Here is a 24911-nt window from a genome sequence, read left to right as displayed (position 1 = left end):
CTGCTTCAGGTTCAGATGGAATGGCACGCTAGCGAACTCTCGCAACTGTTTGGTCACAGCGATTCCTTCCTGGTCAGTCCCGAGGAGGCAGGTTGACCTCCTGCTTATGCGACACCGCAGCCCTGTCCCCGTCCAGAATGCGATGACATCTCCATCGACATCTAAATTTTGCTTCAGACGAAGCGACGGATGCCTCGCAGCCCGTTTTCATGCAGCACCAGAAGTTTGGCAACCAATCATGTGCCGTAGAGCGCTTACGCCTCGCCGACCCTCTTCGCGGTCAGACCCATTGGGCTCTCGCAACTTGGCCGATCCTGCGGTCCTTCCTACAGTAGCTGGAGATGTTCGCCTCCGGTCTAATTATTCTTGTCGCGTGTCAACCTGTCTCGTGGCTCAGATGGCGTCTTCAATCCACCAGCGTTGGAGCCTCACTTCTTCCTTTCCTGCCCGACCAGCCTTACTCTACCCTCGAATTACAGCATGTCCCCTTCATGTAACACCACCTGCCCCGTCGTCATCCTTACCAATTCTTACTTTCACGCCTTGCGTTTCTGATCCCGCGCAAGGTCTCTCATCTCGGCATCATTAGGAGGCCCATGCGGTCTCCCGTCGCCGGCACGCATCAAGTCGGAGAAGGTTTGAACCTCGACCCCACCTTGATCCTGCCTCACGACTTGCCATCCCACTTTGCATGTCGACTCCGAGCACAGTCTGTTCAGTGCCTCGACGTCTGATTCTTCATTTCGGCCGCAAGTGCACATACATTCGTTTCGACATTCACTCGGCACAGGCCTAGAGACTTTCATTCGACTTTGCGAGCGACCTTTCGGCTATACATTGGGCGGCATCTTGCGTTACTGGACTCGAGCATTACTGGATCTCACTGTCATCTCTAGGGCTCTACGAGCATTTGTTATCTACGCGTGCACGCATATACACATCCCTTCACCACACAGCCAGAAGCTATCATCAGCGCATCAATCGACTCGATTGTGACATCGCATGCTTCGCGCTCCGCAAGACTTCCCATCGCTCTGACCTGCTTAATCGAAAGGGTCCTCTCATTCTAAGCCACCGACCGAGAAGCTGGCGACAATATATGCAACTCCGCCTATCTCGCCATTGGCGCAGGACACGGGTAGCGACCCACTCGGCATCGCGCTCTGGAAACATTTCCCTGTGATGGATCAGCATGATCCGTCACAACGACAGTATGCGACCAATCCCTATGCATTGCAGCAGCAACAACAACAGCAGCAGCAGCAGCAGCACGCGAGCGGGCAGCTTCAGACCCAGTACGGCACACCGACAGCCAACGAACGCTTTCGGCAGCAATCCTTCATGCAGCAGTCACCTACTGCGTCAACGACATCGGCGAGGCTCAGCAGTGATGGCCAGCAGATGTATGGCTTCCAGCAGGGCGCACCGTATGGCGCATCCCCTTCTGTCCAGACCTATGCGCAAAGTCCTCAGACACAGGTTTCACAGCGGCAAGCACAAACACCACAATACCAGTCCTATGGCCCTAATCTTATGTATGGCATGGCGGCGCCGCAAAACCAGCAGCAGCCAGCAGGATCTGTGTATGAACAGGTCCCGCAATTCAGACAAAGACCGGCTGCGCCATCCGAGACACTTGGCTCCCAATTTGGCGTTCCACAAAGTAATCAGTATTACCTTGCAGCACCTGCAGGATCGACTAGCGCACCTGCGCCCGACCTTGCGGCTCAACAGATGGCCTCGCAGTATCAAACAGCAGCATACCCGCAGCCTGTATCTTCGTTACCCACGGCATATCCAGGGAGCATGATGGACCCAGCCCAATCCGCTGCATACGCTTCCTATCAGCAGCAACAACAGCAGCAGCAGCAGCATCAGCAACAAGCTCAACAATATGCACAGCCACAAAGGCAGGAAGCTCAAGCTGTCGACCAAGGTTTCAATGATTATCAGTCGCGTGTCCGAACTGTTTTCACTCTGGCACAGGAAGGTAGCTTGGGCGATATTGGGCAGCACTTACTGCACATATCGCAATATCTTCTCGGCAACTGCGAAGCCTTGGGTAAGTGCGACTATCGTGTAGTGCTTGGCAGCTCTGACAAGTGTATCACAGGTCTAACTCGAGACGACGAGGCATTGCATGACGAACGCATACGGCTATGGGACGAGTTTAATCGAGCCTGGCTGGTGACTCTGCAGAGACAACTGGATATGACGGAAGAGATCGCATGTACACAACAAGCCTACCGGAATCCACAGTCAATAATGAGTCATCAGTCTCTCGATCATTTATCGCGGGAGCTTATAAGACTTTGCGACAGTGTTGAGAGGCACGGTCTAGTGGACTACCAAATGGGCGTAGCAGAGGAGGAGATAGTCAATCTAATACTGCGGTGTCTTGCGCTCCTGGAGACGATCGAAGGGCCAGGCGAAGCACGGCAGGCAGAATCGTCCGCGGCAGGGGCGTCGAGAGCGAGATAAGGTTCTGCAGGAGCAAAGACAGACGACCAACGCTTACCAGAAAAGGGACTTGGCCTGCAACGAAAAGAACCACCACTCTAGCAACCTCCGATTGCACGAAAGGTTTCAAGTCTAGATGAAATATACCGTCCGATCAACGGGCAATAATACATGGCGCATGAGGCGCTACTATTCTACGGCAAGCAATGACACTAATGGTTGATGTGGCTTCTGATGGCTTGCATGACCTGCACGACTAGCCCGGCGTTTCAGGGATTGGGTGGCTGATATGCACAAAAGCATTTGCAATATATCTGTACAACAAGGGAGCATGTCCGCTGGCGAACATGCTATAGCTAATGCGGAATTGTGATTTAGTAATGGCGCTCATGAAAAGTAGAATTTTGTACGAATACAGGGGTCGCGATGCACATGCATGCCGGACGCCAGCATGTACGCTTCAAATCCGCAGCAATCGAACTCCTCTTACTCTGCTCGCTGTGCTCTCACGTATCGCATCTGGACGACGTCCTTACAACGAAGGGATACACCCTAACAAGCCGACACCATCTGCGCCGGTGTCGCTCGTGGCCCCTCGACGCCGGTTTGAACTCCTTGCAATGTCGTGCCTTCCTAACGTCGCTCTCATGTCTCCTGGACCGCGCCCGCGCCGTTGTACCCATGCACGTCTGTGCGAACGACTCCTATGCCTATAGTCTGTACCATCATCTCAGACCTGTGATGCACCTCATTCACACCCATTTGGCCTTGTCACCGCCTTCCAGTAGCTTGTTCATACGATGGTGGCGATAAAACCTCAGTCTTTCTGTCTCGCCGAATGCGACGTGCACCTTCGTCTTCCGAGTCCGACTCCGAGTCTCTGCGCTGCATCTCGCCCCCTTTACTTCGAGCCATAGTCTCATGCTGCAACTCCTTGTATCTCAACTCATCTTGCAGTTTCTTATCCTTGCGTGCCTGCCGTTTCTGGTCGACCTTCTCCACGAGCGCAATCCCTGCTGCGATGAGTAAAGCTGCCATGCTTTGGAAATTCTATCTTGCCTCAAATAGTTGGTTTACAATAATACAGGTTTCTCTGACACTAAAAGTATGTGGTGGAAGATTTGCGGCTCGTGACCAACCTCTCAGTCTTGACGTCGCTCAAGCCGTCGAATCGAGCTAGACTGCTCTCAAGCCGCGGTCCTCCCGATTACACTTTTGCCACCCCAGACTAAATATGCGTCAAACCAGACCTGAACTCCACAAATCGCGCCAGTCTTTATGAGCTGAGCTATTATATGCTGTCGTGAAACAAAGGCAGGCGCCGTTGACTGCAGAGCACGGCATGAACCACTGAATGCAGTCAATGCATACCAGCAAGTCTAATGCCGTGCATTGTTACGCAAACCATCCGGCAATCTGCCGTCATCGACACAAGAACCATCAAGCACTCTGTGAAGCCAACAATATGCCATGAGGTAGTACAGACATGGAAGGAGATCTCGAATTATTCACACAAGCTGCCTCCCTACAGAAAACCATGCCGCGCCAGCCTCTCCATCCAGCAAGGCGCCTGACACAGCACTGCAAGCACGCTGAAATGGTACTTCCTCGATAGCCAATACTCAAGCAATCAAGGCAGCCACTCAATCTTCCTCTCAAAGTGAAGAAAAAAGCAGAGACCTCAGCCAGTCGAACCGCAGACTACGCCTATGCCAATGCCCACTCTCTCTTGCATCTCAATAGTAGTCTCCAGCAGCAATATGCAAACGCTAATCCAGTTCCCGACGATTAAGAAAAGCAGTTCCCTCCCAATGTGGACTTTCGAGAACGCCTTATGAACGCCTTCTCAGGCCAGGAAGACCCGCCCAGAAAGGTATGACGACCCCGCTTGCCAAATATAATGCTGAATCTCGCAGTTCGATTCCTGCAGATGGTCGTACTCGTAGTCGCTCTCCCCTCGAGATAGTAGTAGTGGTGTAATATGTCATTAGAAAAAGTGCGTGTGCGGTTTGCTTTGCTCGTGGACTTCCATTTCCTGTGGATGTGTTAGTAGATGCAATGCAGTGAACAGTTTTAAGGATGATATACCATCTTGAACGTATTCAACTCCTCTTTGATCTGCTGAGCAAGCATGGGCGTCAAGCGGTTGCAAGTGGCAATCTCGCCACGACGGTCGTACTCGGTGCTAGACCAGACATCGTGAAACTGAATCCGTGGGCTGAAGGAGATGTTACGTGAGGTGCCGTTGGGTGTAGCTGGCATGCTCTTCGTCATAGCCAGCCGTGGGCTGAAGTAGTCGCCATTGAGGGAAGAGCTTCGACCTTGAGGTCCATCTCGGGGTGTGCCGGGCAGGCTGTTCGACGGACTCTCAACGATCTGAGGTATCACAGCGGGTGAGCCGTTAGGTGAGCCTGTGCCGGAACGCTTCAAGATACTCTTCTTGATGGCCGTCAGGGCCTCAGTGCGATCTTTGTCGCTACCAACAATGCTTCGTCGCGAGTCCGAGCCATCAGCAGATCCTCGCTCAGGTACCAGCGTCACACTGCCAGTATCAATCGAGTTGCGTTCCAGCTTAGGGTATCCTGTGCCACCGCCAGCCTTCTCCGACGCTTCGGCATTGACGTTGACCTTGTGCCGTTCGGCCTCCACTGTGACCATGGATACCTGTGCCACGCTTGGTTGTGTGATCGACCCGGCACCCATGTTGACCGGACCATCAGCGGCTGGTACACCGACCACGGACTTGGGTCTAAACAAGCCCTTGATGCTTCTAGCACTCTTCTTGGCACCACGACCCATCTTCCTCAACATCATGGAGGCAGAGGATGCTGTAGACGAGATGGACAAGTTGTCCGTAGAGCCTGAGAAGCCACCTTGTCCAGAATAGATGCCAGCACCAATCCCAGCAGCCTCCTGCCGTCTCGCGATCTCCTGTTGCTCCGCATCCAGTTCCAGCTCTGTCTCGACTTTTTGTTGGTGCTGTGCTCTGACCTGCTGAGCAGTTGAAGCAGCTTGGCTGTTCTCGCCAGCTGCTCGTCGAAGCTCCTGCGCACTGCCGAACGATAGCGCACGTCGTAACCGTGACTTCATGCCTTTGTTGAGATCCTTGTCTGACACAGCAGCCAGTTGAGCGGCCGCAGCACTAGGTGCCGGCGAAGCAACGGCGGATTGAGCTACAGAAGCATACGATCTAGGCATGACGGGTGCTTGCTGCCGCTCTTGCTCCGGAGCTTGCTTGGACAGCGGTGACGGTGCACCTAGCCGCTTGCTAGCGTCTGACGAACCTCGTGGCGGTACTGCGAGATTCTTGTGAGGTGCTGCGGATTTATTGACATCCTTGAAGCCATCCTTTACCGGCTCGACCTTGCTCAATGAGGTTTGTGAAGCGTTAGTGGATTTGGTGAGGCCATCATCACTGGATATCTGACTCTGGAACGACACGGGTCGGATAGTGGTTGGCGTAGATGTCGCGCTTGTGCTGTGGCCCGACATTGGCCTTTGAGCGCCAGCACCAGCCTGTGGTGGGTTGAGTGCCTGGGTGTCCAGTGTGTTCAAACTTCGTCTCCTATACCGCTTGGCAAGCTCTGACTCTTTCTTCGACACAGCGGTGTCGTCCACACTCTCTTGCCTCTGTACTGGAGGAGCAGGTTGATAAAGGTGATTGACAGCACCCATGCCTGAGCCTGATGGAGCAGCCGAGCCTTGCTGCGTTGTCTTGATGGAGGCGCTGCTCGAGTCCATTCGTTTCTGAGCTGGACGTCGGTATCGGTCTGGCGAAGACTTCACTGTTTGGTCAAAGGGTGTGAATGACAGATCCGGTAGTTGTGGAGAAAGGTTGATAACTGATCCCGGCCGCGAGCCCATCACTGAATCGTCCTTCCCCGACGGCACGGAGGAAGCATCCGAGGACGATGTAGATGGTGACGGAGCATGCGTCGCTTGCCGAAGACCGTTATGTAGCCCGGCTGGTGTAGAAGTCGTCCGGCTGTTCTCTCGTAAATGTGGTGTATTCTGGAAAGCATACGGCTGGACTGGAGCAGCCGATGCTCCCCTATAGCTGCCATTCTGTCCGCCATATACGCTCCGAGGTTGCTGTGCGGGCCGTGACGGTTGCGGGTATTGCTGTGGCTGTGCTTGAAAGGCATCGGAGGAGGAAGGGCGAGAGTGGAGCATGGTGATGGAGTTGGAGTTCTGCATGAGCGGTGGCAACACCTCCGCCATCGGGTCCGCCGTCGTGGCTGATGGAGATTGGGTGGTGGTCGAATATCAATGGACACAGGAACGTTGGACAAGTCGTGAGGTGGCGTGGGAGATAAGTATGTCTGTGACCGGCCGGTAGTCAGTACAGTGAAATCGTGATGGCGGCGTGAGGCGGACACGCTGCTGGGAAGGGACACGAAAGGAGTGTGTGGGTTCGAGACGATTGTTGCGGTGGTGCTGCAGTGCTAGATGTGAAGTTGAGGGCCCCTGATGCTGATGGAGCCGAAAGTGGTAGTTCGAGACATGTTTGCCCATCAATGCGTGGAGACGGTAGTGAATGTGTGTGCAAGATAGACCACTTGATGCCTCCTTCTCAATGCGTGTAGGATCTCGAGCGTGCAGTGCAGTGCAGTGCAATGCCAAACGTACCTGATCAGGCGTACCTCAGCCTGGTGCTGGTGATGGAAAGTGCGTCCTGCCGAAGCGGACTGAGCAGGTCTCACGCAGTCATGGAGACGATAATATTATGTGTGTAGCACTGCTCTTGCTATGCCAAGCGTGTATCGTGAGTCGTGGCAGGTCGTCAATGGATGAGATTGGTGAATGCTGGGTGAAGGGAGGAGGAGTGGTGAATGTTGGCGTCGAGGTTGCTGATCCGCTAGGGGGCTTCGAAGCGAAGAATGCTCTCGGCAGCACGCGTCAGAAAACACTGTCTGTCTCGCCCGCAACACGAACGCCGGTGCTAGAATATCCGAATTGTCTGGGTGGACAAAAGCAAACGAAGATGGAGTCACTGTATTCAAGAAGGCAAAGAAAGGCTCGATGGACAGACAGCAGCGGTGTTGGATGCTCTCCTCACGCACACATCTGCACGCCGAAGATGGATGCTGGTCTCTGCCACAAAAGATGGCGCCTTCGAGGGGACGGGCGAGCCAGTTGTTGTCCGCTAACGCTCTTAGTGCTGTGGATCACTCCCGCATCGAGCACCATCTGCCCTGCACTGACCAGTCCACGCCTCCAAATCAATTGCGGCTACAGGCCTACAGTATCTACATATTGCTCTCGCCGTCGCTACCGTCCGCGTAACAGCCACTCCCCTGCCTGTCTTGCCTCTGTACGATGCTGCGATTTCGAAAGACACGAGCAGCTGCTCCGGGACCACGCAATGGCAGTCACGAAGCACCCACGGAAAAAATAAGCTGTTCTGTCTCATATGCACACTCGGGCTTCGACCTTCCCACCCCGATGCCAGCTCATTCGTTCGGCATGATGCCTCAGTACCTCCAATTCTCCATCATTACGAAGGGCCGCGTTGCTTGGTATTGTTTCAGCTTGTCAGCACTTGTCAATCTTCTGCCTACAGCGTCCTGCACGCCGAAAGCTTCCGCTTCCTTATACAATGGTTGACCTTCGCGCGTACGGCGGCGAAGAGGCCTGGAAATGATAACTGCTGAACGGGTCCCGCTCACACCTTTTTCCCGATGGTGAAGCTTTCCCAATGCAATGCAGCTCTCCCGCGTCGTGAAACACCGAAATAGCCTTGCCTTGTCTTGCATCTCCCTCATCATCAGCTCGAGCATTTCCATCTTTCCTATGCAATCATACATTTCAATCAAGCTGTTGCAGTACCGTCCCCCTTGGTAATCCATCTGAACGTTGCAACAAACCTTGATCGGAATTAACATAATCTCTCAACGTCCTCCGCAAACTGGTGGAGTCGTCCAAAGCGCTCGATCAATGCACAATACTGGCTCAAGCCCTCAGACCATGCACATCGTAACCACGGGATTCTCAATTATGTCTTGAGTCCTTAACACGCGCCTGCCTAATGGCTTTCGAGTGCAGCGAATGGAACGCGCCTAGAGCCGGCACGTCTGTCATCATCAGCAGTGGGAAAAAGCCGCTGCAGGGATCAATCGCCACGCTTTCTCTCTAGTTCTCCCCACGCAATTGCGCGTTCATCCAAAGGGCTAGCACTAATCGAGAAGTTCACTATACGCTGTCCGATCTCCCGCTCACGATCTGGATGTCTCCAGCAACGGACGGAAAGTATATCATCATACTGACCTCGCCGCCGCTCCACTCACCTGCGACGCCCGAGCGAAGCAAGGTACAGTGCGCATCGAAGACGATGTGATCTCAGCCGGCTCAACAATTTTTTCCAAGTGCTCACAGCTACCGTATCTGACCCAAGATCTCCACCCCTCTGCCTTGGTAGATCTGCAGGTGCATCGCATGCACCACCAATCAGACGACCCACTCTGGCGCAGGACCCCTCCATGGCTCACGAGCTTGCAGAATCTCGACTCGACTTCATCCTTCGGATCTTGCCTCTCTGTCCGCCAAGACGGTACGCCGTGCATAATCGCTCGCAGCGCTCGATGAGATGCGGCCACCGTATCGCAGCTTGTATGATGAGCCGGTGGATTGGCTCGATGCTTGTGTGGACTTCGTGATTAGTTGTGGGTCTTCAGTGCAGCATCAAGCAAGCAAGCAGTGAACTACTGTCGTGGCTAATGTTCTGCATGCTCAGTTCCTGTACTCGACACCGTTTTGAGGCAACTGCTTCATACCGTCCGCACGGCGCTAATGCAAAACCCAGCAGACCGCTTCGACCCTCCATTCCTCTGTTATCGGGATAAGTTCGAGCACGAGATTCTGTAGATTGTTTCTCCGCAGGTTGGCGCTGCTCGCTAGAGTGCAGGAATATTGCTGATCATCCGCCATCGTCTACGTGACGAATCGGATGAACTGGTCGTGCACTACAGGTCTGCAGAAGTCTGAGCAGTCAAGGTTCAGGGCTGTTGATATAGCGGACTTCACTCTATCTTTTACGCAGGGAAACGCTTTTGCCTTATCGAGGGGTGCCTGCGCTGACCACATGCTCACGGGACGGTATTTCTTCCGCGTCCCATTGTGTCTTATCAAGCATGGGGTCTCGACATTGATCTTATGCAGAATGGGATGTATGGAGCACGGACGTCCTCAAGGGTTAGGGTTTGGGTAGGATAGAGGTGAATGCTTCCTCTTTGCTGCATGCACCTTTAAGCTCTACTATGCCTATGAATTTAGTCCGGTTGCTAGACGTACACTCTACGCTACTCAGTACTTACTGCCGCCATGCCATTAGGAGGTCATTGATTGATCAAATGTGCCGGTTCATATGACAAGAAGAAGACCTCTGCCATGTTTTCCTGCCACGATGCCAATCTGCAGGCTGTGAGACTGTGGACGCTGAAACACGATCACGCTTCTACGACACGATCACTGTCTGTTGAGCTCTAGGAACAAATCCTGGAGAATGTAAGGACATCGTACAACAGCATTGCCTTTCAATCAAGTAGTACAGCTGCGAACTTTTGAATATCTCGAATCTCCGACATAGCCGCTTCCGCGGCCAGCATAGCATAGCAGAGTATTTTTACTGGAAACAGAAGAAGCGATCGCATACGAACCAGCGCAGTAAGTACAAACACAATATCACAATTTGAAGCCTCCACCACCATATCCTTCATCATATCCTTCGCCGTCCATCCAATAGTCTCCCCTTCCGCTCTGCCACACTGTCTTGCTACCTCGTCCACGCCACGTGAGCTTCAACTCTGAGTCCGAACTTGGCTCATCATCCACAAAACATTTCGAATGTCTTAGTCGAGCGAAAGCAAGTCTTGTCGACCTTACCGATCACGCTCCAGTTGGAGCTCATATGTGTGCCTCTCCATGACCTGGCAGGGAAAACCGTCTCGTCTGTATGTCCATAACCCCGGCATCCTTCAGCCACCATGCCCACTATTCGGACTCGTATTCCTAGGCCCATTGCCGCCCTGGCCGGTACTCCAGATCCCACCTCCAGCACCAAACAACAAGGGGCTCGTAACACCCGAAGCGCTGAAATTCGTATATCCATTAACAGGCTGCACGGCACCTTCGCCGTTACTCGTCTGCCCGTACTCGAGGGTCGACCACGGATCAGCCATCCCCTGCGAAGTACGACTGCGAACACTATTCACAGAGTTAACACGAGAGTGGCCGCGTGGTGGATATCGTGGGTGAATATCTGCAGGAGAGGCGAGGGTACCGGTAGGTAGTCCAGATGGGAAGGTCGAGGTGGGTGATGCCATGGAGTCGTTCCAGAGTCGAGAGATGGACTGCATGCGTTCCGTGGAATTTGCTGTGAGCGACGCTTTCGGCGTGCGTGGTTGTGGCGGAGTCGGGACGAGATTCGGCTGTGGTGGCAGCATGATCGATGGGCTTCTCGCCTTAGGCTGGTAGCTCGTCACGTTCGCGAAGTCGGCGTGAGCTGCATATGGTCCAACGCTGTAGGGTACTTCGCCATTAGTGATAACAGCCGGGTGCGCAATATGTTGCTGAGGCGGCGTTACTGGGTTGTTGTCTTCGTCCTCATCGACAAGATTGTCTACCATGCGCGTCACTTGTGCCTGACGAGCGCGGTTATTGGCGTTTGACACACCATTGGCGGTCGGTTTCGTAACACTACGACCACTCTTCGCAGCGGCGGCATAGCTTAGTGGCTTCTGCACTGGCTTCGGTCGTGGTGGCTCTGGCGGTCGGTTTTTGGCTTCCTCCGCAGCGGCGATGGCAGTCGTGAGAGCTTGGCCATAATAGATGCGATCGCCTACGATTCCGATGGGCGCCTCCTCGGCCTCATGCGCCAGCTTCGATCCATCCTCGAGCAGACCTTTCACACGTGCCAGCATCTCCTCGTCTTGTGGCATGCGCTCAACGCCAGCATCTGAGAATTTTGGTTTCAGCGCACCAGAGCCGGCCTTCCAGTTCCTCCAGACAGTCTGTTGACTATTCTGAAGAGGACTAAACGCAATCGTATCAACATCCTCCTCAAACATATAAGCTGTCCCGTACTCGTCCAGAGCCCAGATACCGAAGATGTCCTCGTTGGCTAAGACATCAACCGCGCGAGCATATGTCGTCCACAGATTGTCGATAGAATCGCCCAGGAAAGCATCAGCACCGAGGCCAGCCACAAGGTGCAGATTGCAGCTAAGCCAAGAGCTGTACAGACGCAAGACTGGTAGCAGGCGACGGGTACATGGCGTCAATTTTAAAGATAATTCATCGTCCTCCGCAACGCCTTTCGGAAGCGCTTGCACGTTGTCGTGAAATGCTTGAAGTAAAATCGTATAAGTCTTGATATTGAGGCGAAAGAAGTAGAAGAATGCTTGTTGCTCTTTCTCAGAGCTGTTGCCTTGCTTCTCTATTGCCCGTGTCAGCCTTAATTCGCTCGAGAATCTTGTTAAGTCCGACTTGCCTTGAAAGAGTAGGCCTGCGTGATACTGCGCGGCAAGGTTGATCATGACCATGCGCATGACAGTACTTTCAAATATGTTGCTGTCCTTCCTGATGATGGCAGAGAATTGGCTCAACACCTCCCGCTCGAGCTCAGCATGGGAGCTAAAGACCTCGCCTTTGGCACACACGCTGTGCATACGCACGAACCAACCAGTGAGGTTATGCTTGGGTGCCTCGGGATCATTTGGTGCGAGCTTTGGGATCAATTCCTGCTTGTCCCAGGCAGCGTTGACTTTACCGAATTCAAGCTTGAGATTGTTGACTGCGGCTGGATGAGGATCATCAGCAAGCACTGAGCGATACAGATGGTACAGCGCAGCCAAGTGAGCGCGACGTTCAAGCGCCACAACAGCTTGCTGGTGCTGACCATGACCAGAGGTCGGCAGTAAAATGTGCGCGAGGTCGTAGAATCCAATAGCTGGACCCCATTCTTGCTTGCTGTCGAGCTGATCCGTAGCACGATACCGAGCAAGATCACCGAGGTAGATCAAGACCTGGTGGCAAGCGGTAAGGACGAGTTTGTGCTCCTCAGGCGAGAGGTGAACACGCGAGCTTTCGCCCGCGTGGTCAGACTTCACCTTGTGCGCCACAGCCTCAAGCTCCGGAATTCCACCAAAAGTGGTGCTGAGCTGGAGGACATATTCGCGGTAGAAGTGTGTGCTAGCCTTGATCCACTCCTTGTACAGCTTTGCGAGCTGTCTGGCCTCAACTGCACGACCCGCGCCTTGCTTCCTCAGCTCACTCAACGGCTTTCTGAAGTAGCGGCGCCCGTCGGTGTGAGCTTGCCACAGCCGGACTTGATGCTCCTCAGCATGAGCAAAGTCGGCGAAGGTAGCAGCTAGGGCACACTGGCGGTACTCGTTGAAAGCGCTCAGGGTGTCCGCGATCGGCTGGTCCTTGTTCTTCACAAGGGTGAGAGCATGTTGTTCGGCTGCTCGCTCATTGGCGAGAACCTCTTCCATGCTTCTGCTTCCACGGTCGTGTTCAGGCGGCGCATAAGGAGGCGCCGCACTTGTGGGTATCGATATCGTTGTCGGTGTGGTAATTGTGGTGTGCTCCCGCGCAAGTGACCGCTCGGTCGTCTTGGCGGTTAAGTGAAGGATGTCTGTCTTGCGCGGGCACAGTTGCCGATGCGATCCATTTGGCTCGTCAGCGGCGGAGGGAAGATATATAGTCGGCAACAGAGTCGTTTGTCGCTAGCAGTAATCGTGAATCAGGAGGTACAGACTATTTTTGGTGAGCGTAAGCGTGCGAGTGAAGACACTTCTCGGAGAAGAGTAGTGGCCAGGTGAGTGTTGCTGCTACTAATACACGATGCTTGTGGGGAGGAGGTGGGAGGTTCGAGTTCGTGGCTTGTGGCTGATGGCTTGAGGCGTTCGGCTCGGATGTGAATCGAGCTGCCGTCCGAGAACGCACGATTGACTCTGTTCGAGCAAGGCGATGCGGCTATCATGCATCATGCTTTTTGCAAGTGTGATCAGAGTGTCGGCGTACCTCGTGAAGGGCACGTTTTGCTCAACGTGGTAACGGGAGAGGTAATCCGTTAGTAAACACAGCATCCGCCAAGGTGAGCTTAACAACATTCTCCACGCTTCCCTCTAGCTGCAGGACAACACGCGCCATTACGAGGAGCAGTAGTGCTGCAGGTACAGCTCATCGCACACCGACATGGCGAAACGTGAACGGCACGAGGCCGTCTCCTCACCAGACAGCTCTGCTTCTCCAGCAGGAGGTATCGAGCTTCCGTCTCATGCACTCAAGTACGCATCCCTCGAGCCCCAAGAAGGACAACCAGCCGCTATGCGTTGCCTCCTACCACCACACAAACCTTTGAGCTTCGGGACATATGAGGAGTATGAGTCGCATTACAATCAAGCTCATACACATCGCTGCCGCGATTGTCACAAGAACTTCCCAACAGAGCATTTCCTCGACTTGCACATAGCAGAAAACCACGACCCGATCACAGCCACCAAAAGGGACGCCGGAGAAAAGACGTATACCTGCTTCGTCGAGGACTGTGAGAAGATCTGTATGGATTGGAGGAAGCGAAGAAGTCATTTAGTGGATAAACACAATTATCCTCGGAACTACGACTTCTTCATCGTTAATAGTGGGGTGGATGGGAAGAGGAGTATGCTCAGGCCTGGCATTGATGCACAGGGTCATAGAAAGAGTAGTAGGGAAAGGAGTGGATCGTCTGTTACAGAGAAGAGCACTAGCACGGAGGCTACTTCCACAGGTGAAGTGATGCCAGATGTGTCAGCGATGAAGGTGCAGGCAACGGTGAAGAAAGAGAAATCAAATGATAGTACTACTGCGACACAGACGAGCAATGTGGACGATCTTGTGGATTCCATGTCTTCACTGAAGATGGTGCCAAGGAGCATCACCTTTGGCAAGCAGAGAGGGCGATCTGGATTCGCCAAAAGCTGAGGAAGACGTGCTTGAGGTCTTGAAGTGAATGGCACGTGTCTTGAAAGTTGCGTGATCCAACCGCATCTTGTCGACTTCGGCTGCATATTTCGCATAGCCCATGAAGTCCGAAAGCTTCCAAGCGATCTGCGTCTCGAGACCTCTGAGATGATCTTAGCCATTGCAGACAAGCGAGCCGTTACAACACGGGTGTCGGTAGGAGTGCACTCTGCGATGCAAGTACTGTGAAGATCTGCTCTTGTCGGTCGTAATAACATGTAGCTAATCATGATACAGATACGCAAGAAGAACGGGGTTAACTCACCTCTCCTACCTTCGCCTGTGGAGCTACGTATTCGGATCCGAAAGTACCTCCTCACTGGGAACACAATACAGACGGATTCCGATACTGCATACCAAGACAGTACCATACAATGCTTCGTATGTGACGAGCGTGCCGGCTCTCTGAAGACGCAGATGAGCAGCAACCAATCATTTGCGGTTCAGCAGGATGTATGCTTTCCGTGAGTCCTCCCAGGTCGGGCCATCAAGCTGCACTGAGTCGCTGTACCGCGAGCTTATTGCCAGACGTATAGCGACGCTGCTCTTCGGCCCTTCCGTGCCAACAAGTTCACCTCTCATCCATAGTATAGCACCACGATCAACATCGCCAGCATAGACATGGACGTGACATATCGCGATGGGATATGGGAGAGACTCAACCAAAGTGTGCGGACAGGCGGTCCTCATTGCGACCGCTCTCGCTAGATGCACTACGGTGGACAGACTAGATGATATGAGTGAAGGATATCAGTATGTTATTATACTGTACCCTGATTTATCCTCTGTGCGCAAGCTTCGCGAACCAAATTTGGCTTCATCGCCAAGGCGGTGAAGAAGCTCTCGGCCAGCCGCCTGCAACCGCCCGTCATGACGTCCGAGCTACCCCGCTATTGGATCGTAAATACTAGGATGGAGGAGCTTGAAACGTGCGATGTCCTTTGCTCCTGCTTTGTCCAAGAGCTTGATCGTGGCAGCGCCTCGTGGCGCGAAGCTTGCTATTGGATGTGCCTGGCTAGACCAATGTAAGGAAAGTATGGGACGGGCGACGGTGGCAGTTTGGTGCATGGAGCTTGCTTGAAAGACGGCAGGGTGCCTTGCTTTTATTTACAAGCGGGGAATTGAGATATTCCATCTTACCCTTCAGTCTCTCGCACTACCTTTCACTCTCTCACACCCACCTCAAGTTCTTCAGCCTTGAGTCTGAGTACTCATACAACCTCAACCTCTAATCAATCTGCCCTCAAACAGCTGCATCCATTGAGAGCAGCTTCACCGTCTACCAAACATCCATCTTCCCCCAATCTACTAGCACAAACACCGCAAAGATGGTGCATCTCGGCAAGGTCGCCACGACCAAAGAAATTGAAGAGAAGAACAAGACGCTGCCTGACATTGACGGTCTTGATCTTGGTGCTCCTGGCCAGGATGAGGTCACAGCTAGTGTCTATGGCTCACGCTACGCCGCAATGGATTTGCCCAAGCATGAGATGCCTGAGGATGAGATGCCGAGGGAGGTTGCTTACCGCATGATCAAGTATGTAGAAATCAAACGGACTGTTTTGGAAAGCAGCTGACAATGTAAACAGGGACGACCTGACTCTCGATGGCACTCCTACGCTCAAGTAAGCCGTGCCTTATGAAGAGAATATCGATTGGACTGACATTCCGCAGCTTGGCGTCCTTCGTCACCACCTACATGGAAGACGAGGCCGAAAAGCTCATGGTCGAAGCATTTTCCAAGAACTTCATCGACTACGAGGAGTACCCAGTCAGCGCTGACATCCAGAACCGCTGTGTCTCCATGATCGCCCGCCTCTTCAACGCCCCGGTCCATGACGAGAATGCCCAGATCATGGGTACCAGCACCATCGGCTCCTCCGAGGCCATCATGTTGGGCACTCTGGCCATGAAGAAGCGCTGGCAAAACAAGCGTCGTGCCGAGGGCAAGGACGCCAGCAAGCCCAACATAATCATGAACTCGGCTGTGCAGGTGTGCTGGGAGAAGGCTGCTCGTTACTTCGACGTCGAGGAGAAGTACGTCTTCTGTGAGGAAGGCCGCTATGTGATAGACCCGCAGCAGGCGGTTGACTTGGTCGATGAGAACACGATTGGTATCTGTTCAATCCTTGGTACAACCTACACCGGCGAGTATGAGGACACCAAGAAGATCAACGACTTGCTCGTCGAGCGCAACATCGACTGCCCAATCCATGTCGACGCTGCTTCCGGTGGCTTCGTTGCTCCGTTCGTCAACCCTGGTCTTGAGTGGGACTTCAGGCTCGAGAAGGTCGTCTCCATCAATGTCTCTGGCCACAAGTACGGTCTCGTCTACCCTGGTGTCGGTTGGGTCGTGTGGCGTGACCCTGAATTCCTGCCAAAGGGTGAGCACTTCTGCATTCACCATCAGAGTCCACTGCTGACACATCTTCCCTAGAACTCATCTTCAACATCAACTACCTCGGCGCCGACCAAGCCTCTTTCACCCTCAACTTCTCCCGCGGCGCCTCCCAAGTCATTGGCCAATACTACCAGCTCATCCGCCTCGGCAAAAAGGGCTACCGCAGCATCATGTTCAACCTCACCCGCACTTCAGACTACCTCGCCCACAGCGTCGAGCAGATGGGCTTCGAACTCATGTCCCAAACCCGCGGCCGTGGTCTCCCTCTCGTAGCCTTCCGCCTCAACCCCAAGCACAACCACAAATTCGACGAATTCGCCATTGCTCATCAGCTTCGCGAGCGCGGATGGGTTGTTCCGGCTTATACCATGGCTCCTCACGCTGGCAAGCTGAAGATGATGCGTGTGGTCGTCCGCGAAGACTTCAGTCGCTCACGTTGCGACGCTTTGATCACGGATATCGGGCTGGCATACAAGGAGCTTTGCAAGTTGGACGAGCACAACCTTATTGAGCCGTATCAGGAGCATATGAAGAACCATCATTCCAAGAATGCGAAGAACAAGAATACGAATGACCATTTCTCGGATGAGAAGCATTCGCTTCAGGGCAAGCATGGGAAGACGCATGCTGTGTGCTAGAGTGGGGAATCCGAAACGACAGAGGGAGGTAGAACGAAAGGCCTGGAAGCAAATACCTGGAGCAGGCTATGAGTGCGATAAGTGCCATGGTGGCTGAAGCGTGTGTGAGACTAAGACCTCCTTATCATCATAGCGTAGCATGATACCAATGACCTAAGTAGACGCCACAAGGGGTATGACATGAACACTTTCCATGCTCTGAATCGTGGCAATCAGTTCCAGTCTGTCAATTGACTCATCATCATCGTAGCGAGAAATCCCAACAGTCCGGCTAGTATAATTTTAAACGTTGCCGTTGCCACGACGTGAAGCTAAGGAGCGAACGGAACCATGACGAGAAGGAGGAAGCAGGAGCTCAAGACACGGCGTATACTTGAGGTGACGAATGCTGCACTGGATGCAATTATGCCGGCTGGAGACGTACTCTCGCTGTTGCTGGCACAGAACCCCTGATCTGGACTGAGAGGCCGAAGTGGTGGTTGTACTCGCCGGTGATACTAGAGTGCCACTGGAAATGCTGGAAGCCCCGATATTGCTCCAGACGTACACTCCCGTGCCGGTCGTAGTCAGAACTTCAGTGCTTGAGCCTACGAGGAGCTCACCGCCATCGGTGGCTAGAGTGTATTCCGTACCGGAGACCGTGATCGCTGGGCCACCGGGACTTAGTATTTGCGATCCGAGGGTGTAGACGGAGTCGCTGTCAGGGGTGAGGACGGTTGAGCCTAGGGTAATATCTGGTATTGTCGTTCTCTCGGGTCTTGGGAAAAGCGGTATAGTCGATGAGCCCACCACGAGCTTTGTGGTAGATGTGGCGAGACCGATGAGCGTGTCTGATAGAGTGATCGCCGGGCCGCCTGGCTGTAGAGTTTGATCCGCGATTATGGAATCGCACTGGCTGTCAGCGGAGATCGTCAATGAGCCTACTTTCAGCGTTAGGAGAAGATCAGCTGAAGGACTCGTCTGGAGTGGCAGAATGGTCGACGAGCCGATGATAAGTTCCGTGGCAGATGATGCGTCGCTGACGACCGTCCCAAAAACAGTAAATTCTTGAGCGCCGGCAGTCACGGTATGGGTGCCTACGATAAAATGTGATTGAGTCTTAGCTGTAGCCGTAGCCGGAGTCTCGGCAGAGAGTAATATCGAAAGCGCGGGCGCTGCAAGACCATCATCCGTTGTTCTCGTCGTTGTGATGGTTGAAGCCGCCGCAGGAGATGCCAATCCTAGAGAAGATGGTAACAATGTAGACGTTACTAGTGGTAGTGCAATTATCGATGAGAGTTCTTGCTTGCCACTCGACTTTTGCTGTATTTGTGACGTGGTAGGACTTATGGTCGTGGTCGTGGGACGTATTGTGCTCGTGGCGCTGGAGAGACCTCCTACAGCACTTGAGACGCATGATGTGGAGGCCACTGACACCACTGGAGGAACTGGCGAATTTGAGTCAATGATCCGAGATGTGCTCGACGAGGTGATCATGGTGACCGACATGGCAGGGCGGGCGGGGGCGAAGCTTGTCCAGTAAAGGCGGGTGCCGTCGTGCTACTCCCCATGCCTGCGCTTAAGATCGTGGTGATTGAGGGCGCAAGGATGTTCGGGACAGAAGTCACAAAGCCAATTCGACTGCCCTCATCTGCTGCATAGCCTTCGCCACGCCAGGTATACAGACGCGCTACATACGGTATTCTGAGGTTACCGCCTTCCCAGAGACTCGTGAGGTCCTGAGGTCCGAGTAGATCTGCGGAGCTCAGCAATTTGTAGCCCGTGAGAGAGTAGAGCCACCCTCTGGGATCCCTCGAAACTGTGGTAAGTGTTGGTCGGAAAGTGGCGTGTGGAGGTGTGATCGAGTGGGTTGTGGTGTTCATGCAGCAAGTTCCCATGTGCCGGTTTGTGCTTGTACTGCATGCCAGGTGAAGTCTGTGGCTATGTCGAAGACTGGCGTTGGATAACTACTGCAGCATATGTATTAGCGTGGGCACGGATGATTGGCTCCCAGACATGTGAGCATACACAGTATAGTTCCCACCACTCCGGTCACTGTGCTTGCGTCGTTGACGTCGGTACGAGTCAGGACTGTCAGATTGCCATTTTCCCGGAAGTTGGTGTGAAACACTGTGGAAGATATGGTCTCGTTCTTGGCAATGTTGACCGTGATCAACAGGGTGCCAATGGTGGAGGGAGTGATATATTTCCAGGTATAGCTGTAGGCGGGCGCATAAGGACCACGGGTATGTGAAAATGATGAGGATGACTGCGGCTGCGACGGCGTCGTGTATACCCAGCCGAAGGTGACGACATTGTCTTGAGCCCCTGGTGTATTGGGTATTGCGAATGAGGTAAAGTGTGTAGCATTGATTAGCTCAAGGTGTGGTTAGGATGGTCCATGGCTTTTCTAACATTGAGCAGCACAGGACTGGAGAAAGACGAAAGCGAGGCCGAGATTCCTACTGGAAGTGCGGGTGGACTGCAGTAGCAGGGAGCACGCCTTGATTCCAAAATGAGCGACAAGCGGATTGAGATGAAAATGGGGAAATGCTGCCCACTGACTGGAACCATGCAGAGGACATTTGTCTTCGACGACAACAGCGTCACTGTCAAACCACTCCACCTTACGACCATTGACTGTTCTGGATTATTATCGGTGTAACCACATTGACGCGGAGCCACTCATTTTCGGTATTGTTTCTTGTACCGGTGTGAACAGGTGTGGCACTTCCGATAACACAGCTCTGAGGTGGTTCATGCGAGGAGCCGCGTCACGATATCGGTAGGTTTCATACACAGGAGGGCGCTGCGTGTACGAACGGCGCAGCTTCTGTTCAACGTGGTGTCAAGCCTGGTGTTGTCACACGGGCACAGTTCTTTGCACTCCAATTATCAACGAAGACGATTCAATCTACATCTTTCGACGCCCACGCAAGTTGCCTGCGACGCATAATGCTGACATTTGTGTGGTCCAGCAATCTGGTCGTCCTTTCCCAGATCCGTGCTGTTCAGGCCGTCGTGAAGCCTCTGAGTATTGCACCGAGCCAGCTTGGTGACTTACGATCTAAGACACTTCCACAAACGACCAAAGACTTATCACACGTTGGTAATAGGGATGGGAATGATGGCCGCTGGTCGACTTTCCAGATCCAAGTTGGGATTCCAGGACAACCTATTCGTCTTCTGCCTGGCACGTCCGCATCGGCTTGCAGCACAACCTGGTGAGTCATTTGGGGCGTGACCATGATACAGTAGCGTTTCGAACCTGATGGGGTCCAGGGTTGTGATCCTGCAGGGATATACTCAGGCGAATGCAACCCTTATGGACTGCGATGACGACCGAGGCTATAGCTTCGCCAGCAACACTTCCTCTACTTGGTCAACGCAGCGACTGGCAAATGGTAGCCTCTTTCAGCTCAGCACCTACGAGGAAAGTGTGCTTGGTCTCGGTGGTATTGCCTACTACGGCTTCGACGACCTGGGTCTTGGACCCCTCGGCTCAGGCCTGCCTTCGGTATCTTCGACGATGATTGCAGGTCTTGCCACGAACGACTTCTGGTAGGTGGTTTCTGCCGATGTCAATATTGGTGTTGATGTATCCCGTAGGCTGGGCAGTCTTGGGCTCAGCCCTTTGCCGTTCAACTTCACAGACCTGGATGATCCGATACCAAGTATGCTGAGTACACTCCGCAACCAGTCGCTGATCCCATCCTGCTCAAGGGCTTATACAGCCGGTGCAAGCTATAAACAGCCACCAGTGTTCGGTAGCGTGACGCTTGGCGGGTTCGACACGACGAGATTCGTGCCAAACCATGACGACTCAATGTTCTCGTTCGAAAGTGATATTTCCCGAGATCTTCTCGTGAGTCTGACTGCAATCACCTACGATACTACTGGAAGCTCGCCGCTGCTTGCCCAGAGGATTGATATTTTCATCGACTCCATGGTCTCCGAGCTATGGTTGCCGATCAGTGCATGTGAAGCCTTCGAGTCGGCTTTCAAGCTCATTTGGAATGACACTATTCAGTATTATCTCATCAATGAAAGCGTCCATGACGCTCTACTGGCGCAGGATCCAGTGTTCACATTCAGCCTTGCACAACCGGGAGCAGAGGAGGGTGCTTACAGCTCGATCAGTGTAAATCTGCCATACTCAGCTTTCGATCTCAACCTCACTCAGCCAATATTCGACACGCCCACTCGTTATTTCCCGCTGAAGCGTGCGCAGAATGCCACGCAATACACGCTTGGCAGAACTTTTCTGCAGGAAGCATATGTGATTGTGGATTACGAACGAGGCACATTCACCATACGACAAGCTATCCCGGGGTGCACAGGATCTCGTTGCTATTCTGCTACCCATCGAAACGAGCACGAAGCTGGATAAGAAGAACCCGCATTTAGCGTCTGGTGTCCTGGCTGGGATCGTGGTGGTGGCCATCTTTGTCGTCTACTTTGCAATAATGGTGACGCTATGTTTGGCGAAGCAGCGAAGTAATCTGAGTGGTCAGACCCAGGTGCGTGGTGAAGAGTCCGGCGACAAGGATCCGGTAGAGATGCCAAAAGATCATGCCGTCGTAGGCGCCGCAGAAGCAGATGGCGACGCTGCTGTACATGAAATGGATCGAGATCAAGCAATCAAAGCAGAGCTGCAGACTGGTGCAGGACATGCTGGACGACATGAACTTGAGCAGCAGCTCCACTTCCATAAGTCAGTGGTGCGGAAGGTCTGGCGGTAGAATTAGAAGCATCATAAGAACGCAGATGTACGTGTATTTGTTTGTCGTCCTTTTCGCACTCGCATGGAACCATTCAAAAGCATCGACCCTTGGTGACACATGGTGTACACGAAGGAAGGACGTGTGGTCATGGGCCAGCTGATGCTGAACAGCACATGGTCCTGCCTGCCGCCCGCAGCGAAGGATGTAGCCCAGAATGGTATTCACAGTCCGTAGGCGTGTGCTCGCAGTAAGCTGACAACAATGAGGTGTATGCTGATCAAGATTCTGGTCCCTGCTTGCACTTGCACGATCCGGAGGTGAACGAGTTTGCCCGCGTCTCCGCCTTTCCGGTCTCACCTAGGTAATCTTTCTCCTCTTGACACGCCTTCGCGGTCCGCTTCACGAGGCTGGTGGGGACATTGAGATGTAGACTCTTTCAAGATGAATGTTGTTCCTGGCCGCATCGACTGGAGCAATATTGCCATTGAACAGTCGGAGCCAAACTGGCGTTGAGTTGATTGTGAGCATGGCAAACTAAGCTGCGTTTTCGTAATCTTCATTTTCATGCTACACACATCTAACCAGTTCCCATGCATGCACACTCCTCATCAGCATCTTTCCGATTGTCCTGACCGTTCTCTCGAGGCAATATCTACAAGCACTGGGAGTAGTACTGGCCAGATGACTTGCAAGTGGAGCCAGATGCGCAGCATGTAGGGCCGTTCCAGCCTTGTCCACCACTGTAACACGTGTCAGTAAGGAACGTCTCATATGTGCATTTTGAATATCTGCACTTACCATTGACCGTACTTGGTCGCACAAGCTGAGGAGGCAGAGGAGGTAGAGGAAACAGGAGCCTTGGTGGAGGTGGTGGACGAGACAGGGGCCTTGGTGGATGTGCTTGACGAGACAGGGGCCTTGGAGGATGTGCTTGACGAGACAGGGGCCTTGGAGGAGGTGCTGGACTGAACCGGAGCCTTGGAGGACGAGGACGAAGGTGGTGGGCCAGTGCCGCCGGAGAGGGTGCCGCTGTAGGTAGAGCCGATCGGGCCGGTCTTGATGTTAGAGAAGACGACAGTGGAGCCGGGTGATTGGCTCTCAACATCCTTGGGGTTACCGGAGGTGGTAGAGCAAGTGCCACGTGCGACACCTGGGTTGGTGACTGGAGCAGTAGTGGGATAGTCGGAGTCGAGCCAGAGCATGTTGACGGCGTAGTCGTCCCAGATGGACATGACGAGGACCATGCCGGTCTTGAAAGCCTCACCCATGGCCTTGAGGCCACCCTTGGTGTCAAAGTAGTCAGTATCACCGAACACGCTCTTCTGGGCCTTGCAGAAGTCGGCGGTGATGCTGTTGCCGGAGATGCCGGAAACATCGGATGCGGAGTTGGCGTAGACGACACCGTTCTGGACGTACAAGCGGCGGATCTCAGTGAGGTCACCGCTAGCAGTGCCGTCGCTAGTGATGAATTGGGTCACAACAGTGATCTTCTTGGTGGTGTCGACGGTCTTGCCTGGCCCAAGGAAGGTCTGGTTGCCCATGCGGACTACGAATTTATCAGCTGACACGATCACGAATCGGTATGTCGATGGTAAACATACAGGAGTTGAAATCACAGCCATCTTTGTCGCAGAAGCCGCTGTAGCGGTTGCCATCACCTGATCCGCAGTCGGTGGGGCTGTTGCATGGCGCGTAGCCCTCTGGCTGGCAAGGGTGAGGAGTGTAGGCAGCAGAGATGGAGTTTGCCTCCCAGATGTCCTACAAATTGTCAGCTTGGTCACGAATGTACTTCGATATTCTGGACTTACCATCTCACTGCAGCAAGCACCAGTGGCACCAGCACCTGTGTTAGCGCTGTTCGCAGATGGGGTCCAGTTGCCGTTGTTGGCCTTGCCAGCAATGAACTTGATGTCCTGAGGGCACTGCGAGTCACAGTAGCCAGTTCCGTACTTGGTACCAGCCTTGTTGGTTGGGTACTTGGATACACCGCCATCGGCGTCCATGCTGACGAAGTACAAAGCACCGTTCAAGCCACATGGCAACTTGGAGACATCAACGTCGAAGGTGAACTCCTGGTTGAGCAAGTTGAACTCTTGGTACTTGGAGTCGCTGGCGTCCATCAAGTAGACACGGGAACCACTGTTCGAGCCAGTAACGAGCTGGAGCGAGAGCGAGTTGCCCGAGGTGGTGATGCCATAGACACCGGCATAGTCAGCACCGTCAAGGGCGCAGTTGGCAGCGCAGGTGGTGGCATCGGGGCAGAGGGTCTTGTCCCAGGTGTTACCGTTGTAGCAGTTAGTCGCCCCGGAGGTCGAGTGGAGCCAGCGCCAGTTGGCGTCAAGAACGATTGTGTGTTGCACAGTGGTGCAGGTCCCGCCTGTCGCGCACGTTGATACAGTGAGCTTTGGGTGAGTCTCAGCGGTGAGAGTGCCAGCCTGCTGGGCGTAGACACCGGCGCTGAGCGAGAGCGCGGCAATAGCAATGGACTGCATCTTGTGGGAAAGTGCTGCTTGATGGGCAGGCAGTGAAGAAGTGAATGTGATTGTGCGTGGCAAGGGAAAGAGTCTGTTGAGAACAGGAGACGCCCTGTATACTTATACCGTGAAGTCGCTCGTTGCTCGCTTGGGACCAATACCTCGTTGCTGCAGGGTATATGAGCCCCCATCAGGCGGTTTCCCATGGGCATAGAACCTTGGGCACAACAGC

The 24911-nt window shown here is 53.5% G+C and overlaps 8 protein-coding genes across 8 annotated transcripts; 3 read left to right on the top strand and 5 right to left on the bottom strand.

The window, feature by feature from the left end:
* Positions 1 to 1182: 1182 nt before the first annotated feature.
* Positions 1183 to 2481, top strand: LTS14_000871 (uncharacterized protein; the record flags this gene model as incomplete). Its single annotated transcript, XM_064833580.1, has 2 exons — positions 1183 to 2062; positions 2114 to 2481. 2 exons carry the CDS (start codon positions 1183 to 1185, stop codon positions 2479 to 2481), a joined length of 1248 nt encoding a protein of 415 aa, XP_064698541.1.
* A 624-nt stretch (positions 2482 to 3105) lies between these two features.
* On the bottom strand, positions 3106 to 3498 carry LTS14_000870 (uncharacterized protein; the record flags this gene model as incomplete). The annotated part of the gene is made up of 2 exons (XM_064833579.1): positions 3106 to 3196; positions 3260 to 3498. The coding sequence occupies 2 exons, from the start codon at positions 3496 to 3498 to the stop codon at positions 3106 to 3108; spliced, it is 330 nt and encodes a 109-aa protein (XP_064698540.1).
* A 949-nt stretch (positions 3499 to 4447) lies between these two features.
* On the bottom strand, positions 4448 to 6633 carry BNI4 (bud neck involved protein; the record flags this gene model as incomplete). The annotated part of the gene is made up of 2 exons (XM_064833578.1): positions 4448 to 4495; positions 4549 to 6633. The coding sequence occupies 2 exons, from the start codon at positions 6631 to 6633 to the stop codon at positions 4448 to 4450; spliced, it is 2133 nt and encodes a 710-aa protein (XP_064698539.1).
* A 3800-nt stretch (positions 6634 to 10433) lies between these two features.
* Positions 10434 to 12950, bottom strand: LTS14_000868 (uncharacterized protein; the record flags this gene model as incomplete). Its single annotated transcript, XM_064833577.1, has 1 exon — positions 10434 to 12950. One exon carries the CDS (start codon positions 12948 to 12950, stop codon positions 10434 to 10436), a length of 2517 nt encoding a protein of 838 aa, XP_064698538.1.
* Positions 12951 to 15791: 2841 nt separating this feature from the next.
* LTS14_000867 (uncharacterized protein) lies at positions 15792 to 17502 on the top strand (the record flags this gene model as incomplete). The annotated part of the gene is made up of 4 exons (XM_064833576.1): positions 15792 to 16000; positions 16053 to 16088; positions 16138 to 16847; positions 16901 to 17502. 4 exons carry the CDS (start codon positions 15792 to 15794, stop codon positions 17500 to 17502), a joined length of 1557 nt encoding a protein of 518 aa, XP_064698537.1.
* A 282-nt stretch (positions 17503 to 17784) lies between these two features.
* Positions 17785 to 18990, bottom strand: LTS14_000866 (uncharacterized protein; the record flags this gene model as incomplete). Its single annotated transcript, XM_064833575.1, has 2 exons — positions 17785 to 18360; positions 18427 to 18990. 2 exons carry the CDS (start codon positions 18988 to 18990, stop codon positions 17785 to 17787), a joined length of 1140 nt encoding a protein of 379 aa, XP_064698536.1.
* Positions 18991 to 20436: 1446 nt separating this feature from the next.
* On the top strand, positions 20437 to 22223 carry LTS14_000865 (uncharacterized protein; the record flags this gene model as incomplete). The annotated part of the gene is made up of 4 exons (XM_064833574.1): positions 20437 to 20705; positions 20764 to 21042; positions 21091 to 21760; positions 21822 to 22223. The coding sequence occupies 4 exons, from the start codon at positions 20437 to 20439 to the stop codon at positions 22221 to 22223; spliced, it is 1620 nt and encodes a 539-aa protein (XP_064698535.1).
* A 634-nt stretch (positions 22224 to 22857) lies between these two features.
* LTS14_000864 (uncharacterized protein) lies at positions 22858 to 24697 on the bottom strand (the record flags this gene model as incomplete). Its single annotated transcript, XM_064833573.1, has 4 exons — positions 22858 to 22945; positions 23004 to 23751; positions 23807 to 23963; positions 24014 to 24697. The coding sequence occupies 4 exons, from the start codon at positions 24695 to 24697 to the stop codon at positions 22858 to 22860; spliced, it is 1677 nt and encodes a 558-aa protein (XP_064698534.1).
* Between the last annotated feature and the right edge of the window lie 214 nt (positions 24698 to 24911).

Source organism: Recurvomyces mirabilis, assembly GCF_035927965.1.
Source record: "Recurvomyces mirabilis strain CCFEE 5264 chromosome Unknown scaffold_2, whole genome shotgun sequence".
NCBI lineage: Eukaryota > Fungi > Ascomycota > Dothideomycetes > Mycosphaerellales > Teratosphaeriaceae > Recurvomyces > Recurvomyces mirabilis.
This window is presented reverse-complemented; position numbering and strand designations above follow the sequence as displayed.